The sequence below is a fragment of the Carassius gibelio genome, chromosome A14 (assembly GCF_023724105.1).
Source record: "Carassius gibelio isolate Cgi1373 ecotype wild population from Czech Republic chromosome A14, carGib1.2-hapl.c, whole genome shotgun sequence".
In the NCBI taxonomy this organism is placed as follows: domain Eukaryota; kingdom Metazoa; phylum Chordata; class Actinopteri; order Cypriniformes; family Cyprinidae; genus Carassius; species Carassius gibelio.
Genome location: NC_068384.1, coordinates 5,496,658 through 5,515,103, shown reverse-complemented (window position 1 = coordinate 5,515,103; position 18,446 = coordinate 5,496,658). Strand labels below are relative to the sequence as shown.

The 18,446-nt window shown below is 35.3% G+C and overlaps 2 protein-coding genes across 2 annotated transcripts; both read right to left on the bottom strand.

Annotated features, from left to right (window-relative positions):
* Positions 1 to 613: 613 nt before the first annotated feature.
* Positions 614 to 9,063, bottom strand: LOC128027331 (homeobox protein EMX1-like). Its single transcript, XM_052614870.1, has 3 exons — positions 8,328 to 9,063; positions 3,333 to 3,517; positions 614 to 1,772 (listed from the first exon to the last, which is right to left on the bottom strand). The coding sequence occupies exons 1-3, from the start codon at positions 8,674 to 8,676 to the stop codon at positions 1,605 to 1,607; spliced, it is 702 nt and encodes a 233-aa protein (XP_052470830.1). The 5' UTR covers positions 8,677 to 9,063; the 3' UTR covers positions 614 to 1,604.
* Positions 9,064 to 12,470: 3,407 nt separating this feature from the next.
* Positions 12,471 to 18,281, bottom strand: LOC128027327 (beta-1,4-galactosyltransferase 7-like). Its single transcript, XM_052614866.1, has 6 exons — positions 17,806 to 18,281; positions 15,089 to 15,418; positions 14,577 to 14,802; positions 14,402 to 14,485; positions 14,213 to 14,317; positions 12,471 to 13,427 (listed from the first exon to the last, which is right to left on the bottom strand). Exons 1-6 carry the CDS (start codon positions 17,856 to 17,858, stop codon positions 13,272 to 13,274), a joined length of 954 nt encoding a protein of 317 aa, XP_052470826.1. The 5' UTR covers positions 17,859 to 18,281; the 3' UTR covers positions 12,471 to 13,271.
* Between the last annotated feature and the right edge of the window lie 165 nt (positions 18,282 to 18,446).

The following is an 18,446-nucleotide window of genomic DNA, read 5'->3' as shown; positions in this document are numbered from 1 at the left end:
TGTGCAATAAGGTGATGCAAAGATGCAAATTAAATACATTTTTGTCACCTTAAGGATTAGCAGGTTTAGATTACAGTACATAATGGTGACATAGATGCATTTCCAGCTGACTGAAATATAAATATATGTGTATATATATGTACATGGTTTAAATGAACAAGCACGTGATCAGATGCACATAGGTGAACAGTTAAATGCTACAAAATGCAAATGAAATCAAATAACTTTGTAAACATATTCATAAGTGAAGGTGATGGTGTTTAATACGGGACTGTCTTGCCTCAGTTTCGGCGTAACGCTGACTGTTTGCACACAGAAATCCAAAGGTGGAGATGGTTGTGTTCACTTTCAAGCACTTATATGTTTTGAGAGTATGTAAGTACACTATTATTAAAATAATTTCTGACTAATGGCACCTCTCTGCTTTTTGTGGTTGCTCAGGAATGCATAAGCATCTTCTGGTTAATAAATAAATGAATCACTGCTTAATAAGGCAAATGCATTAATAATATCCATTCAATATAACATTTAAGTAATAATGAAAATGGAAGAAATCATTTCCAAACAGTTTTTACGTTAAAGTTTTATTATCTAATAGTCTGCAGAAGAAAAGAAAAGTTAAAGAAACACATAACACAAAGAAAATGGCTGAACAATGAAGACAAACAGATGGGATAACAGTGCTTTTAACCTTAAAGAAATCTGCTGTGAAGTGCTACAAACCATTCTGGGTCTCAGAGGTTAGACTGAGAATTTGTATTTGTATTTTTATTCTTTTTTAATTGAGCGAAGAAAGAAATTCAAGCATTTTTAAGCTTGTCTAGTTTACTGATATTTGACATCAGATCAAGAGTTATTGTGGTAACAAGCAATAAAAAAATAAAAAAAGTAATTCTCGCACAACACATTTAAAATCTTCCGTATAAGCTTTAACCCAGATGTAAAACGCAAAATGATAATTTTGGGTTTGGAGCTCAAATGCATAGAAAAGGAATAAATAGAACCATTTCAAATGTGAAACTGCACTAGTGGTTTTCTAGAAAGACTGATTGAATTTGCCTAGTTTGTAAAATAACAACGCTTTGCCAAATACAAACATCCAGTTGTAAAATATCACATGATCTATTAGTGATATTTCATTCTCACACTGGATCCACCTTTTGTTGTTAGACTGTGGCCGTTGAATTCCTAAAGCAATTTAACACTACAAAACATTTCTCAATCTATTCATTAAGGTGGTTTTATTACCTGTGTGCATCCAATATACTACTTTAAGATGGAAATGTTCTGACTGATAATTAAAGAGCAAGAGAGAAGTGAAACCTTAAAAAAAAAAATCTTCATTGCTCTGAGATGGAGTGGGATCCAAAATGAAGAGGTCCGTGTGTATTGCATACAGAAGTCTTCCAGTCTTTGTGAGTATTTCGGCTGCTGCCATCGTCCTCTATTCTGTTGTGCATGATCAGAAATCAGCAGCAGCCGGCTGTGACTCAGTTCCTCAGTTTACAAGCCAAGTTCAATTCATGACCAAGTCTGAAGAAATGTCTTGCTTTTTTGCGGAAGGGATCCATCAGCATGACTGAAGTTAACACAGACGTATGATATCAGTCTTCTGAAATGACGTCAATGTCCTCAGGGCTGCCCTGCTGAGTGGCCACCCTCCAGCGGCTCACGTGTTGAGTACCTTTCCTCTTCTGCTGCGAGTCCGGTGACTCTTCCTCCAGCTTCTGTCTCTTGTGTTTGGTCCTTCTGTTCTGGAACCAGACTTTCACCTTAACAAAAATGAGAACGAGAGGCCATTTTAATATAGCCGCTTAAAATTTGTCAATTGATGTTTTTATGCATTTTTTTTAAAGTGGGAAGCAAATCTTCCCTGTACTGTGTTTGCTATTAAAAAACTTTCACAACACACTATTATGCCACATTTAAAAACATGCTTATGCCTGCTACTTATTTGGAATATGACTGACGTAATCTCTCAAACTGGTGAGGAAATCATATTTCATTTTACAATCTCTACTGCAAGATATGTGTAAACATATATACTTATGTGAGCTCGATACAGATACAATAGTATGTTAAAAAGTATTCAAAATAAAGACAGAAATGTAAACACAGAATTATTAATTTAAAAGATCCATAGCATTATAGTCTTAAAGCAATAGTGAAATGCTAAATTGTTCAATTTTAGAATTAAAAACAATTGATTATAAATTGTATTATCAGCTTAAAATAAAGGCGAATATCAGCACAAACAGTTTAATTAAGAATTTACATTTTTAATTTCAAAACACTTCAGAATACAGATTAAACACTGTGCTAAAGAACATCCAAAACAAAAGTGCATAAACAAAATGACGTCAAAGATTCACAGCAGGTGCCTAAAAGTCTGAAACCACTAGTGAAAAAGCTTTTCATTTTTATAATTGAATAAAAATAATTACAGATTATGAGCATGAAAATTTGAATGAAAAATTGTATTTATAAATGAACATTTTTAATAAAAAAAGAAATTATCAGAATACGGATAAAACAGTACATCCAAAAGTAGCTACAAATATAAAATAACTAATTTAAACTATTAAAAGTTTAGTGTAGATGTTTTTAAATTTTTAAACTAAAAATATTAAAATTTAATTAGCATGAAATTTAACATTTAATTTAATATTTACATTTTAAAATCATTTCAGAAAATAGAAAAAACTATATGTATCCAAAATAAATTTTCTATTTTCTATTCGATGTTTGTTGTTGTAAGATTTCTTTAAAGAAAGTTGTAGATTCTTTATTTATTCAAAATCCCACAATAAAATTGTGCACTTACTAATTAACAAAAACTCTCTCTCTCTCTAAGAAAATGATAAATTGTAATTAATTTATTTAATTGTTAATACAGTCTGATTTAAAAGTTTCACAGCAGGTATCTAAAACCACTAGTGCATAACATTTATTTAATTACTTTTTATAACTTTTTTTGTTTGTTTATTTTTCATTTGTTTCCATGCTAAGATTTTAAATCCCAGGTTCTCAAAGGTGCCTCAGAATTTGCGACCTCTCCGTATGTCACAACATGTATTGCTCAAGCCTATCAATTCTATACAAATACACAAATATGCATGTGAATGTATGTACAGGCTATTGGGAAAATAACCAATTATTGCATGTTGTATACATGCTCTGGAATTTATATGGCCTATCCCAAGGCAATAAATGATGAATCACTTGCATCCTGTGAGGAAAACGTTCATGTTGTGTGTGTGTGTGTGTGTGTGTGTGTGGAATGCAGCCGTGTGCACCGGAGGGATCGACTCTGACACCTCCGTCTGTCTTACCTGCGTCTCTGTCAAGCACAGCCCATTGGCTAACTGTTTCCGCTCGGCTCCCACCACGTAATGGTTCTTCTCAAAGGCACGTTCCAGCCGGAGCAGCTGCGAGGGGGAGAAGGCCGTGCGGATGCGCTTGGGCTTGCGAGAGAAAGGTCCGTGTAGCAGCAGGTTTTCCGGGCTACTATCATCACCTGGAAGCAAGAAGCAATGAAATAAAGAGTAGATATTAGATAGGAAGCTGACAGTTTTAAAGTTGTATTTTAAATAAATAAATAATAATAAAAAAATTCTATAATTTAGAATTTAGCAAGAGAATAGTAATAGTAAGAATTAAAGAGCACGTTAATTGCGAAGTGGGTCATTAGTGTGATTTTAAACAAAAAAAATTTAACTGTCTTAAAAAAAAAAAAAAAAACTAAAAATACAGAAATGAAGAATACATGTTAATTAAGAACCAGACAATTTTATGGTGGTATTTTAAATTAATTAATAAAACAATTTTTTAAAAAAAATGTGTTAATTAGGAAGTGGGCAATTTTATTTTATTTTAATTTATTATGTTTTTTTTTTACATTTAGAAACTATAGAGATGCTAAGTTGTGACTTAAATGTCTAAATACATTTTCATTAAAATTTCATTGTTACATCGTCATTTGCCTTTATTTGAAATCATTGCATTGCTTTTGAAATGTAACAGATATTTATTTAATTCCATATGTTCATGCCATTTCATGTGCATTCACAAAATTATTTTAGAGTTATAAATATGCATCCTATGGTAACCATTACATTGACATTTCTTCATTTAGCAGACGCATTATCTAAAGACTCTTTATGCTTTTATACAAAATAAGTGCTTTACATAGGCACAGCAATGCAGACATTAAGCGCAGGATTGCATGTCTTAATTGAGCCACATGAGTCAATTTGAATAATTCCAGGTCAGTTCCAGACACGGCTGATGTAAAGTGTGTTCACGCTGCATTAACCGAACATCTCTGCACTCTCTATGCATACAGAGACGAGTCTTTAACCTTCGGCCCTCATCATATGGCATTATCCTGATTTTCATACAAATGCAAGGCTTTGAAATATTGCTGCTAAAATATAAGTAGACATCCATGGTTGATAAGATCTTAATTGTCAGTTAAACAAATCTAAATCCCTTACATTTGGTCTGATTTTATTCAACATGAGGGAATAGTAAAATTTAGTCTCCATCAGTTCCAGGGCAAACATGATCTTTTTATTGCAAACACACAATGAGTGAAAAACATTTTTCATAAACAAATGGATGTGTAATTTACATGACCACTTTAGTGTTTGGAGAGTTGTGTTTGAAAGAATCTTCTGAAAGATGATGAGTGCAATCACGTATAAACAAAATAGTCTTTGTTGTGAAGGGCGCATAAGTGACAGACCATGATCTTTTGTCAATGAAAATACAACCAAAATGTTTCAGTGTTTCAACCCATTCAATGTTAACACTCGTCATCAAAGAAAGCACAATGACGTACCAGTTCTGAGCACAAAAGCTCACTAATGGCATCACCAGAAGAAGAAAAGCGGATTAACATGAGGCTGTTCAGACTTTAAGTCTCTTTAAAAACCCCAAAACCAAAGCTTTATCTGCACACAATAGCTTTGAACTGACTCTTTTCAGAGGAGAAGCAACTTCAACTCTCAGCCTTAAACACAGCGACTTGTGTTGCCTGCTTAAAAATACGTCATCTACACACACACACACACTTTTTTGGCCAGTTGCAACATTTACGGTGTCTGTTTTCATGCACAAAATGACTAGTTTGTATTGGTCTATGATGCAAGCCTTCATTAACAAAGACTTCCGAAAGGACCTAATAATGTACGACCTTTACTTCTATTTTACTAAAAGGTGCATATTTTCTGTCACTGCACTGTCATTGACGACTGCTTTCAGCTGGCGTGCTGAAAACGCTTTGAACACCACAGGCAAAAACAATAGAGACACCTCCGTGCAAGAATGAAGGGAGTCGGGTGCAAGAATGTAAATAATGAGTTCTCCGCGGTTTGAAGGTGTTGAAAAGCCCTCCTTAAACCTTCCTCAAGGTGCGCTGAGCACCAACCAACCCGAAACCAACCTCAATGTAAAGTGGCAACTTTTTGAAACTTTCAAATCAAAGTGTTTGGTGTTTTCCTGTGCGCTCAGTGCTGTCGGTCTGGCATCGTCAGCATGTGTCGCATCACCTCCGTGTCTGGCCAGAACACTGACTGAGACTCCAGCCTCCTGAAGAGATGCATGGGAGACCCTCCGGGGCTTTGGACTCAAACACACACTGGCCTATCCACAGCAAGAAAGCCCCCAACATGAGGAAAAGGGAACCAGATGGCACCCAGATCAGCTTTACTATCATTCCCTTGGCACAAACAAGTTTGGTCTTGTCAGTGCTGTTCTCATTAGAGGCAGGGAGAGGGGCGGCCTATAGACCGAAAGAAAGAGACTGGACCCTTTGGTCTCACCTACAGAATGTGTGTTCCCTGTGACGATGCCTCCATCTACTATTTTAATCTTGATGAAATAAAACACACACACAAATCATATGCATATATTTATATTTATAAAACAGGAGTAACATAATGTAACATAATATAGAGACTGAATAAACGTTATTTCATATGTGTGTGTGTGTGTGTGTGTGTGTATGACTTAACTGATATTATCTGTTGTTATTGTTTATTACTATACACATTATTACATTTTTAGTACATTGTTACATTTATTACATTATGCAAACTTATTTTAACAAACTTGTCTCAAAATAATTATGTTTTTCTTTCATAATGTCCAAGAAAATTATGTAAAATTGTATTATAATATGTATAACACATTAATCAAATTTACCTACTGCTGATGACATTGTTTATACGTTTATATATGTCTACACACACGTGTCGTTTGATTACACTTTTCGATGGATTTTTAATTAGAATAAAAATGCTTTCAAGAAATTTGAAAAACAAAGTAACCATTATTATTATTGTTATATAATTACATATAGTGCATATATCTTAACTGCTATTGTATTAGTGCATTATTATGAAATTGTTACATTATTTCACTACGCTACGCTTTGGAATGAAGCCTCTAAAAATGAAAGAGTCTGCTGATGACGGTGTTTATTCTTCTGGAGGATTTGTACTGTAACCTGATCGCACACAAATCTCAGAAAAGTGCATCAGTGTGGCACGGTCACAGTCTGTGAAACGCACCCATAACACAAACCCCTGTTCATGTACAACAGCAGGCCGCTCTGGGATCCTGTTTATCTTGTCCCGCATGACGGATCCGAGGACATGGACACATCTCTTCCCCATTCAGGAAGTATTAGAGTTAAAACCATGGACACATTAGGGCTGAGAGTCTCCTCGATCCTTTCCCAGCCAATCCCCACGGCTGCATTTAGTCTTGTCTAAACAGTAGTTTTCTAGGTTATTGGACACCATCAGTGAGTAGATCGTGTCTGGGTGTAAACAAAGAGGCTCTATCTGAACCCGGATCTGAGTAATAGTGACAACAACCTCTGACTTGCACCAATTACCTGAGCAATGCCCTCGAGGACTGTGGAGCAGCTCAGGACCCTCTCAACAAATGTAGCTGGGCTTCCCATCACACCCCTCCAAGACCGGCCAGAGATACTGATAGCTGCTTTAACAAATTGCCTGGTAAACAGGACCTCCCAGTATCAGTTACACTGTTTAAAGGACTCTGCGAACAGGGCTATCAAATCTATCATATTATACCAATACAATTTCATTTTTAACAATAATAATACATTTTTAAAGAAGTTTGAAGAAAAAATAAAAATTTCAAACAATAATCTCACTGAGATGGTGCTGCATTTACAAAATGTAAATCAAATTAAAATAAAGCTCTTAAATGAACAAACATTTAAAGGCAGATTAAAAAAATAAATTAGTAATTATAGTTACCTAATAAACCAATGAAGTCCTTTTCCAAATAATTGCTTAAAATATATAAAATATACCCATAACAGTATTAAAAATGCTTGCATTTTATTATAGTAATCTTAAGAGATGTAAATGTTTATGAGCCTTATAATAACGAGACACAATAATAGCTGCATGTATAAATTGACCTCATACGAATTTCCACATTAACTAATTCATTTTTATCTCCGGAAATAATTTAATTATTATTCGTTTATTTATATGTTTTAAAAAATACGATGTAAAACTAAAGTGCATCTTTAGGAAGATAGATAAACAAATATTTACAAAATGTTTCAAGAAACAGTAAGATAATGTGGGTGCTTCATTAGATTTTACATATAAAAATTAGATTAGATATTTAAATTATTAGATTAGATGTTAAAAATCACAACAAGATTTTAACAACAATAATCCTAAATGGCTGATCCAAGTTTAAGTAAAAAACTAATTAACAAGAGGCAGCAGAATTATCTGTATTATCAGTTTATAGCCTACTTAAAAATTATACAACTGCGGTGTTTTAATAGCCTAATTAATTATTTAGACTAGCATGCTATAATAATAGTGTACATTGATGACTGCGAATATTCCAAACAAACGGAACAAAAACGAATTGTATCGAATGTTCCCTTCTTTTTTTAATATGTGATCAAAACAAAGAGTGGTCTTTCGAAATATAACAAATATTATTTTGCAATGCGTGTTTATTGGATAGGCGACTGAGGTAAAAATTGCGCTTCAAATAAAATATTGCACGGCATAATTTTGAGTTTTTTTTTTTTCTCGATAAAATCAATACATTATAGTAATAAGAAGAACAATCAAGACAGTGTTAGGAAAAAAGAAAAATGTTAGGTATGACCTGACCCGTGCGCATCACTAAGAAGGCCTATAATATTTTAATAAACCATTTAAATCAATATAGGCTAGGCCTTTGAACAACTGAATACATCCTCATACTTTCACTTCAATGTTTCGATATTTTCTCTGCATCCTCAGTCTCCTCCTTACCTTGGAATCGATGTCCCAGATATCTGTTCCTCAGCACCCACGGGTAGAAGTTGAAGGTTTCTCTCTGATGGGGACTGAAGAAGGGCTGTGTGGGGATCTGGAGGTGCCGCAGAGACAGGCCGGGGTTGCTGGAGTGAGTGGCCGGGTCTGTGAACATCATCTCTGGGCTGCTGCTGTACAATGTCCTGCCTGAGTTCTGGAAGCAGCTCCCAAAGGGAGAAGGATGGATGGATTCAGTAAACCTCAGAGCAGTGGGTCTGATGGGCTCCTCCGAGGCAGAACCTGAGGAACTGGAGTCTTTACCTACGAGAGATTCAATGGTGAAGCACTTCTTATTGTGCTGGAACATTGTGATGGGCTATTAAAAAAAATACTCAATATCGAATCAACAAGTAGGTCACTGAAACCGATGCAACCCAGGTTTAAAAAAATAAAAATAAAAAGATAGCATTTATATAGTCCCTCTACAATCCATAACTTCATACGGTTCCTGTAGTTCCTTAAATTTATTGGGTTGCAGTACACGTCCAATAGCTGCAAGTAGGCTGAGTTCTGTCACCAGTTCTGTTCAAATGAATTCAGATCTCATCTGATGCATGTCCTTGTCAGAGAAGAGCTCGCGCACCGTCAGCTGTCTCACATGAAGCAGGCATCAGCTCCTCGGATGCAGGTCGCTGCGAGCTCTTATGATCGATGATCCGTCAGACTGTGGCTTGTCATGAGCCAACTTCAATACCTGCGCGCGGAGCTCCGACGGAGAAGAGTGGTGCGCATGCGCAGATCGGCGTGCACCGCACTCACTCGCTGTCAATTACAGCCATTTTGTGTTGTGTAAAGAAATTCTGGATTTGAAAACAAAACCAAATCTATGAGTTGAGTTGGTTATGCGGTGCTAATCTATTTTGTGAAATAGGAGTGAGCGTGCACGTGAAAGGATTTCATATAATTTGTTCTGATGACATTTTTCTTTTTTTTTGTAAATTAATGCTCGCATAATTCGTCACAATATTCATTTATTTACTGTTATCTTATTGTCAAATGAAACGTAGCCTACCCGTTTTAATAGAAATATGCCAATTTAAGCTATTTACGTTGATAATTAACTCACGTTTTATCTAAAAAATAAAATAATAGCCTAATAATAATAATAACGAAATATAGCCTATACATATATAAAAAAATATTCTGATAGTTTTTATTTGATTATGTACATATTAATGTTTTTTTATTTATTTTGAAGTGTAGCCAATTACAATAAAAGCGCTAACATCGTAAAGTGATAATTAAAGGCTACAAATGGCAAAAATTCGTTGTAGTAAGAAGAAAATAATAATAATAATAGCTTAACAATAAAAAATAGGCAAATAATAATTGATATCATTAAAATCACTGCCAAATGTCATTATTAGCCTATTGTCATCATTCTATAATTGTCCTTGTTGTTTTATCAATTTATTATTATATTACAAAAATGCTGGGTTGTTTCCAACCAAATTTTGGGTTAAAAATTTAATAAAAATTTTCTATAAAAACTATATTTTACCCAAAGTTCGGTTGAAACAACCCAGTGTATTGAGGAAGATCCTTTTATATTACAGTGAAGATCATATTTTTATTATTTACTTTTATTATGAGGTTTGGATGAACACAAGGAACATTCACTTGTCAGCTAGAGGCCTGCTTGACACATCAATCACTCATTTCTATTCTATGGACAGAAATCATCAGGAGAACTCAGGAATCTGAGCTCATTTAGGGACTTTATGAGGGTGTCTTAATGAAGCAGACACAGATCAAGGGAAGCGGGCACTGATCTCACGGCTTGACATGTCTCGAGTGCCTCTCCTTGTCTCATTTGTCAGTTACAAACGCAATAAGTTGTCGAGAGAGGATGGAGGCTAATGGGGTGGATCAGAGTCTCGGAAACCCTGGACAGATGTCACCCTTTTGAGAAGGAACAATCGTGGCCCGGGAGCCACACAAAAGCCCCCCTGCTCAGGCCTTTCTCAACCCACCCGGCGGAAACCCATGTGAACCACGCAGGGCACAGACCCCATTGAGCCAGTCCCTCAGTCCCTCTGCATATAATTAATAGCTTTCTCTGGCCAATTTTGTCCCCTTTGCCTCAAATACAAATGGCCATTAACATCTATTAATTTCGCCTCTGGCAATTGATTGCAGATTGTGCAGAGCTGAAAGGCTAAAACAGTTGGAGTTTTTGTAAGCACTCTGGGTGTGAAGGCGAGTTAAAATGTGATTATTGTTCCCCTGTCTGGAACTAACTGGTGTTAAACCCTCTTTGAACACGGAGAAGCCAAGATTGGTTATTTTAGTACTCATTAGCTGACTCAGAGAGCCTTCATTAAATGGACGACCATCAATAGCTATTGACTTGAGGAACGTGATGGAAAAATAGCATGTCCACGAATTCAGCTATTCACAATAAAAAATAAAAAATAAATTACCGGACAAAGATACATTACAAAAAGGCTGAATGTGGCTGTCTAATTGAAAATATTCTTAAATTATGTATAGAACTCAAATTAGGAATGTTAATAGACAGCCACAGTAAACTCTTTTGTTATTGCTGAATAAACAATTTGCAGAAATGTTCAAAGGAGTGTTTTTTTTTTTTTTTTGAAACAGAAGATTAAACGTTTTAGATATAATATGGAATAATGTCATTAATTTTGATGCAGGGTTTGGTTTTAAAAAAAGAAAAGAAAAAGTGATATAAAATATGTGATAACAAAGAGTGCCTTAGTAGACATACCACAATTTGTAAAACAGGACTCACTGTAAAACATGCTTGAGGTTTAATATAATCGTATTAAAAATGTTATGACCAAAATAAATAAATAACACATTCTGCAATGTTTGCATGATGTAGCTAGGCTATTGTTTAATATTGAAGAGGCTACAGTAGTTACGTATGCAATGGTTTAAGCACACAGTTATTGTTTATTGTGGCACTAGTAATCGCGCATGCAGTCCGTTTATTCAGTAAATTAATTGCAGGTCTCAAAGACCTGGTACAGGCTTTTGTTAGTTACAGTATTGAGTGTGAACCAAGCTAAAAGGGCACAGGCAGATGTGTGGTGAGCCTCATACTGTACACATAGCGCCCTCTAGTGTACCAGCCTGCAAAAGACAAAGAGCACGTTCAATTAGCCTACATATATGGACTCTTTAGACATGATAAAACTCGATGGATTGAAAGACATTAAAAAAAAAAAAACAGATGACTAACTTTTTTAAGTCTACAGTCAAAGCAGTTTATGCAGCCCGCCCACGGTCTGCACTATAAAGTAAGATATAATGACTCAAAAATTAAATCAAATTAACATGGCGTGCTATCCACATAATGAGTTCAGGTCTAGAGTCTTTATGTCGATTATTAGCCTATAACCTGTTCCAGAGCTTTACTGGGATGAAGTGCTGAGGCAATGAGTTTAATTAGCCTATCTCAGTTCATCTGCTTCTCCCACTTGCCCCGTTTACATTGCCTATCACTCTACAGACTAATACAATCATCTACAACGATAATTTCTCAAATATTTATTACAATACATACTGATAAATAGTGTAATATTCACTTTCATGGTATGAGATGATGGGATGCTTTCAACTGATTTCCTACTGAGCTGTCATCAGCTGAACTGCAGTGCTCATAAAATACAGCGAGTTAAGAGTAGTTCACTTCCAGAACAAAAGTTTACAGAAAATGCACTCACCCCCTTGTCATCCAAGATGTCCTTTTTTCTTCAGTTGTAAAGAAATTATGTTTTTTGAGGAAAACGTTTCAGGAATTATCTCCATATAATGGACTTCTATGGTGCTCGCAAATTTGAACTTCCAAATTTTAGTTTCAATGGCCATTTATTTGCATAAATTTTAATTAAGTAACATCTCGTTAAAACCCAGCATCGTAAACTTCGTTAACATCACAGCATTGTGGAGCTCATTTATGTACTAATTGCATATACACACATATAACTCGAAATGATTTTTTTTTTCATGTGAAATACTCCCCAAATGAATGGGAACAATCAGCTGTGTAGACTGCACGCATAACAGCGTGATTGACATTGCTCTGCTGGTGAATGTGAAGTAATAACATGTATTTTAATAAAGACACAGTGATTACAATGGAGTCAAATTCTCTTTATTATGTGTCAAACATGTTTTGTGCATTAACACAGCAGTTTGTTGCCACAGGCACAAGAACAACTTAGTTTGGACAGATTACTGATGCCCAGTTTAATTTCAGGCATTGCCAATAAAAAAAGTATGTTGAGTCCGAATTTTATTAACATTTGACTGGAAGATGTTTGCATATAGCTTCATGCCTCCAGGTCATAAGATCTATGTATAATCCTGTGAGCAGAACTTGTAACAGCACTCCATGCATCTGAAACATGGGACAAAATACAACGACTGAAATGAGGAAACCTTTGTTTTCATATAAATACTGAATAATGTGCAAATACAATCTAAGTTCTCCCTAAATAAATTTAATATACATAATATTGTCCTTTTCAAGACATGACTTTAAATTCAAGCAAAAAAAAAAAAAAAAATCTGTCAAGACACGGCTGAGCAAATACTCACAATTGCAGTAAGAGAAACACGCCACCTTTTAAGATTATAAAACTCATCATTAAATCGGACATTTGGATGCTCGTACTCGAAATGTTGATGATGCAAACTCAGTGCAGTACCTGACATTTGGCCATAGTTTAGTTAAAAAATGAGGCAGTGTTCTTCATCATGGATGAAGCCAACAACACTGTCCTATAAAAATAAAACTTAGAGAACAGTTCTCTCCCCACAGTCACATCTTCAAGTTCTTTTGGTCAGCCGATCAGGGTGATTTTTTAAAGTGCACCAGTCACAGAAGGACAATGCATCTCATTCTGGCTTCATGGGTCCTGCTTCAATACATTAGCTGGACTGGCACCATGGGGTCAGGCTGACGTCACACTCTAGAAAGGTGTTGATGACCGTACACGGAGCTCCACTGATGGTCACTTCCTGTCTGGACTCCACCTTGTAGCGGACGTTAGTCAGGCCACCCTCTGGGTCCACCTTAAACTGCTCCTAAAACACATGCAGATATTAATCTAGACATTAGGACAGGGGTCTGCATGACAACGATGTGTCATGATGAGATAGAGATCCACAGATCGAAATAAGAAAACATCTGGCTTTGTTTTGTAAACTGAAATTTACTAATATTTTGGAGTGGACAGATCTACCTTGTATTAGTACTGTTTTCCAAAATTCTACAATAATAGCAAAAGGTTGTAAAAACCAAAAAATAAACCTAACTGAAATATGGGAGTTACGTAGTGACCAAAAATGCTCAAAACTGTATAGACTACCGTTCAAAGTTTTGTGGTCGATGAGGTTTTTAACATGTTTTCTGAAAGAAGTCTCTGACGACAAACGGAAATATTGTGAAAAATCACAATTTAAAATAACTTTTTATTTGAATATATTTTAAAACCTCATTTATTTCTGTGAATTCTCAGCATCATTTCTCCAGTCTTTAGTGTCACACTTCCTTCAGATATCATTCTAACACGCTCACACTGCTAGTCATGTATTATATTGTTTTTATTTTAGATTAACTTATTATTAATATTACTGATAATCAATAACAATATACATAATTTAGCTTGTAAAAAAAAACGATAAATATGCAACCACAGTTTATGTTCGTTTGCTAAATGGCTTCAAAAGTTTTCAGATAACCAAAATTGAAATCTTTTTTTGAGGAAGGGACATTTATCACACAATTAATGCATAACTATAATCTGTTAACACTGTTGATTTTTACATGAGGTATATATTTTTTTTTTTTTAAAGTACAGTTTTTCTACCTGCTTCTGTGCAGCGATCCGCTTCTGATCTCTCTTCCTCCAGGCTGGATCATGGATGTGTCGAAATGTTTTAGTTCCTGTAGTAATACCCGTTGGCCTAAAAAGCTGCAGATATTTGAATGGTAACAACTAAATGATGTATCGAATGAGAAATATAGTATAAGATTATTTTCAAACATTTCTGTGTACCTTAAGATCAGCAGCTTTCAGTCTCCTGAAAAACTCATCATCTTCTCTTCCCCATCCCCAGAAGCGGTTTGACATCCCATTGCACTCCAGACAAGAAATTACAAGAGAGTTCAACTTACACACAAATTCTCTTCAGAAACAGTGATCAGTACTCAGAAGTACTGGGGTTTCTTACCAGCTGATAATGTTTCTTGGTGAGCAGCAGGATCCCTCCCACATATGTCTTATAATGATATAAGGGATGAAGCTCCGGCGAGGCCACATGGAAGGGTCCCTCGTTTGGGAAACCATAGTCCAGATCCTCATTTTGAGGCAACAAGTCCACATCATGCATTGCAACGTAGTCCGTGTCATTACCGCTTTCCATAAACCCAACGTTAATAAGAGAGGCCCGATTGAAGCTGAAAAGCACGGGTACAAATTATGATACCGCTTTCAGTAAAAAGTATTATATTACACCTTTTATGAAATTCAAAGGGTTAGTTCACCCAAAAATGAAAATCTGCTGTTAATTTACTCTTTCACATTCATTTTAAGTGATTCATAAAATGCATGTCATATTTGAGAATGAAAAAGCATATCAAGGAATACAAAATGAGTCTACTGATGTCTTATGAAGTGAAACGATCAGTATGTGCAAGAAACTGAAAATTATTTACGACAATCCAAAAGCCTCTGGTTACTCACCGAAAGTGATCCAGTTGGTTTATAATTAGTATTTTATGCCGTATTTTCTTTTTGTTGAGGAAAGTGTGAATGTAAGGGACAAATATAAGCAGTTCTTCAAAGCGCTCTCTGAATGGTACAATGAGGGCCATTTTGTGAGGGCCCCAGGATGGGTCATCAGCAGATGAAGACTGTCTCTCGACGGGACAGGGCTGGTGAGGGAGGTGACTGTACCCAACCGTCTGGCTCACGTCTCCTGAACAAGTCAGCTGCACCAAAAGAAGAGACCCCAAGACAAACAGCATGCAGAGCCCGAAGAGCTTCCAGACGGTGCATTTCCTCGACAGAAAACTGAAAGCATAAATACATTTGTGTAAACTTGACATAACTTCTTTCAAGCACTGAATAAATGGACAACAATAGACTCCCTACAACGAAAAAAAAACAGTGGTCAAGCTTATTGTTAAGTTTAAACACTTTTTAAAGACCCCGTTAAATTGCCAGATGTGCACAACTGATGCATTTCCCTTTAAAACATGAGTTAGTGCCAGGATAAATCAGAATTGAAGTGTGTTCACAAATTTCTCCAACACTGTGACCTAATGGGACTGTACCTTTAAGCAGTATTAGTGGGAGGTACATTCATATTCTAGAGAGCATCTGACTGGATAAAACGAATGGGTGCAGGATGAGTCATCAATAATTTCAAGTTAGTTTTCCCAGAAGATAAATACTGTCTGCTAAATGTCATTATAGCTATGATTTCACAGGGCTTTGAAGTACATTATGAGAAACATTATTTAGCCACATAGGTTTACAAACATCCATTGCTGGTCTTCAAGGACTTCGTGCATCTGTAAACAACTGGTCTTGCTCAATCAGACTTAACCCTATAAAGCCTACAGTATCATATTTGATACATAAAGCCTATTTTTAAGCATCTCTAAAGTACCAACATGATTAAAGTGTTCCTTAAAAACCTGCTGTAAACAAATTGAACTATAATCTTTCTGTCAAACGACTGATAGTCTAAACATTTTTAGCAAGTAAAAGGCCTTTGGGTGTAATTGTTACAATGTTCCCCTTCAAGTCATGGTGCACGTCTTTATGCTGAGAAATCTTTACTGATTGTTTTATGAGACAAACACATAGGCTTATTGTTATTAATATTTCAAGATGCACATACATTTCTGATTTCTACTGGACTGATGCCACTGAGGTTTATTTGATTATCCATACCACATGTTTTAGGAAAATAAAATAAAAACACAATATAGAGCTTTGATAAAATAAATAAATGAAGGATTTAAATATAATTTTGCTCAGACATTAGATCTAGAGGGACAACAGATGTTTATATGCAAGTAGTCTGATTTATTGTTATATTGATCTAAATGTTTCACATTACAAGCTATAAGAATTTCATCCAACCTTCTTTTTTGTTGTTCATATAAATAACAACTGCACAAAGCTGAATATTTTTGCAAATTTTTGGTTTCTGAATGTCACTTCTGTGTTTTTTGCACCTCATGTTTGAGTTCCACATTCACATTAAATCATACTGCATGAGCCATAAAGCCTGTGATGCATCAAAGATATGCAAACATGTATATGTTTTCTAAAAGTTGCACGTCACGTCGCAATCAACATGTTAACTGTCCGTTCCGCTTTTTGAGCACAGACCTAAAAATTACATTTTGCTACTTAAATTGTTATAAATTCTGAAAGCTTTGGAGCACAGACTTAAGGTTGATCTATTTTTAAAGAAGACACTTGGCAGATTTTGTAGAGTGAAAATGTTTTTGTTTTTTTTTAGTTCTGTAAGTTTAAGTTTACAAAAATATAAAATGTCACAATTTTAATATTCATGTTTTATATAATATATAAATATATTACAAAACATGTTAAACTCTAAAACTGCCAGAAAATCAAAACCAAAAATCTGAACAAGTTGTGTTCCAAATTTGAGGATGATATCTCAAAAAAATAGCTTTCAGTAAGAGTCTGTTTGGGCGCAGTACCAAACTTTTCCACTAGATGACTATGAAACTCCTTTAGTAACTACACAATGGCATCAACATTTCCATATATGGTCTGAGTGATCAGAATTTTTTTTTCCATTCTTTTCACAATATTAATGAAGCAGACATCACATTCAAACGGGTTATGGGCAGTATGTCAGTATCTGATCTGAATTCAACCTCCAACAAACACATAAAAACATGCAGCAAGAATCCTGTGAGAAAGTGAGTTATAGTTCAAGCTGCAGCAAAAATTTAAAATCTATTGTTTTTCTTTATATTCAAAACATTTTTAGACTTTAAGCTTCCAGATGATATATAGTTTGTCAAGACTGCTTTAGGTTTAAACTAAGATATTACAGTTACAGACATGTAATAACAAGTGGACCAGTGACAGTTAACAGGTTAAATAAATAAGATTATTTCTTATGTCAGGCTTTTCAGGGTTAAAACTCTTCACACTTTTTATCATCACATGCCATCATATACTCACTGAACCTCTCCATGTCTCTGTAACCTTTGACTTTCACCTCTTATGAAACACATGAAAAAAAGAACCACTGGAAAGTGAAGATTATTCCTCATTCACACACAAGCTTTTACAAGCCACTTTCAAATGTTTACAACAATGCATCTATCGGAATAAGATCATATTGAGATAAAACGCACATCTTAGTGGTCACGGGTTCATATGCATGTTATGATGAAAGCGTTTACCTTCTATCATCTTTGAAATACAGCACAGGTTTTCTCCGTGAAGAGTACATCATCTTGCCTTTCTGTGCAACACTGTCACACTTCACTGATGCAAACTTGAGTTTGAAACGATGTCAGCTACATATTAAAATCTAATTTCCAATTTGCAACAATGTCTATTGGCTCTTTCCATCACAAATTACTTCCAACTTTAAATCCCATTCTTCCTAGCGGTCGGCTTGAATGATCTCTTTCATAGTAAGTAACCCTATTTCGGGCTTGTTTTGTATGGTTACGTCACTCGTAGCGATACGTAATGATTTTAAAGCAACACATCCGTCTCAATTGTTACTTACAAGCCGCAAATATGTATACTTTTGTAGTTTCCGCTTGTTTTATACTGTAACAAAAGAGAGAAAAATCACACGCTGGCTGCAATCGTCCGTCTTTGAAATACTCCTCTGGAAACAACGTATGGAATAAAGTTCCTATGATTTTCTGACCTGGCCGGTACAATTCATTAAAAGACACGCTCAGAAATATATTAATACAGTTATATGGATGAAGCAAAAGTAACCTAAGGGTAGTGGTAAATGTGCAATGAAACAATGCATTTAGAAATATGACTGCGCTAACGAGAAAATGTGATAGGAAGTTCGACT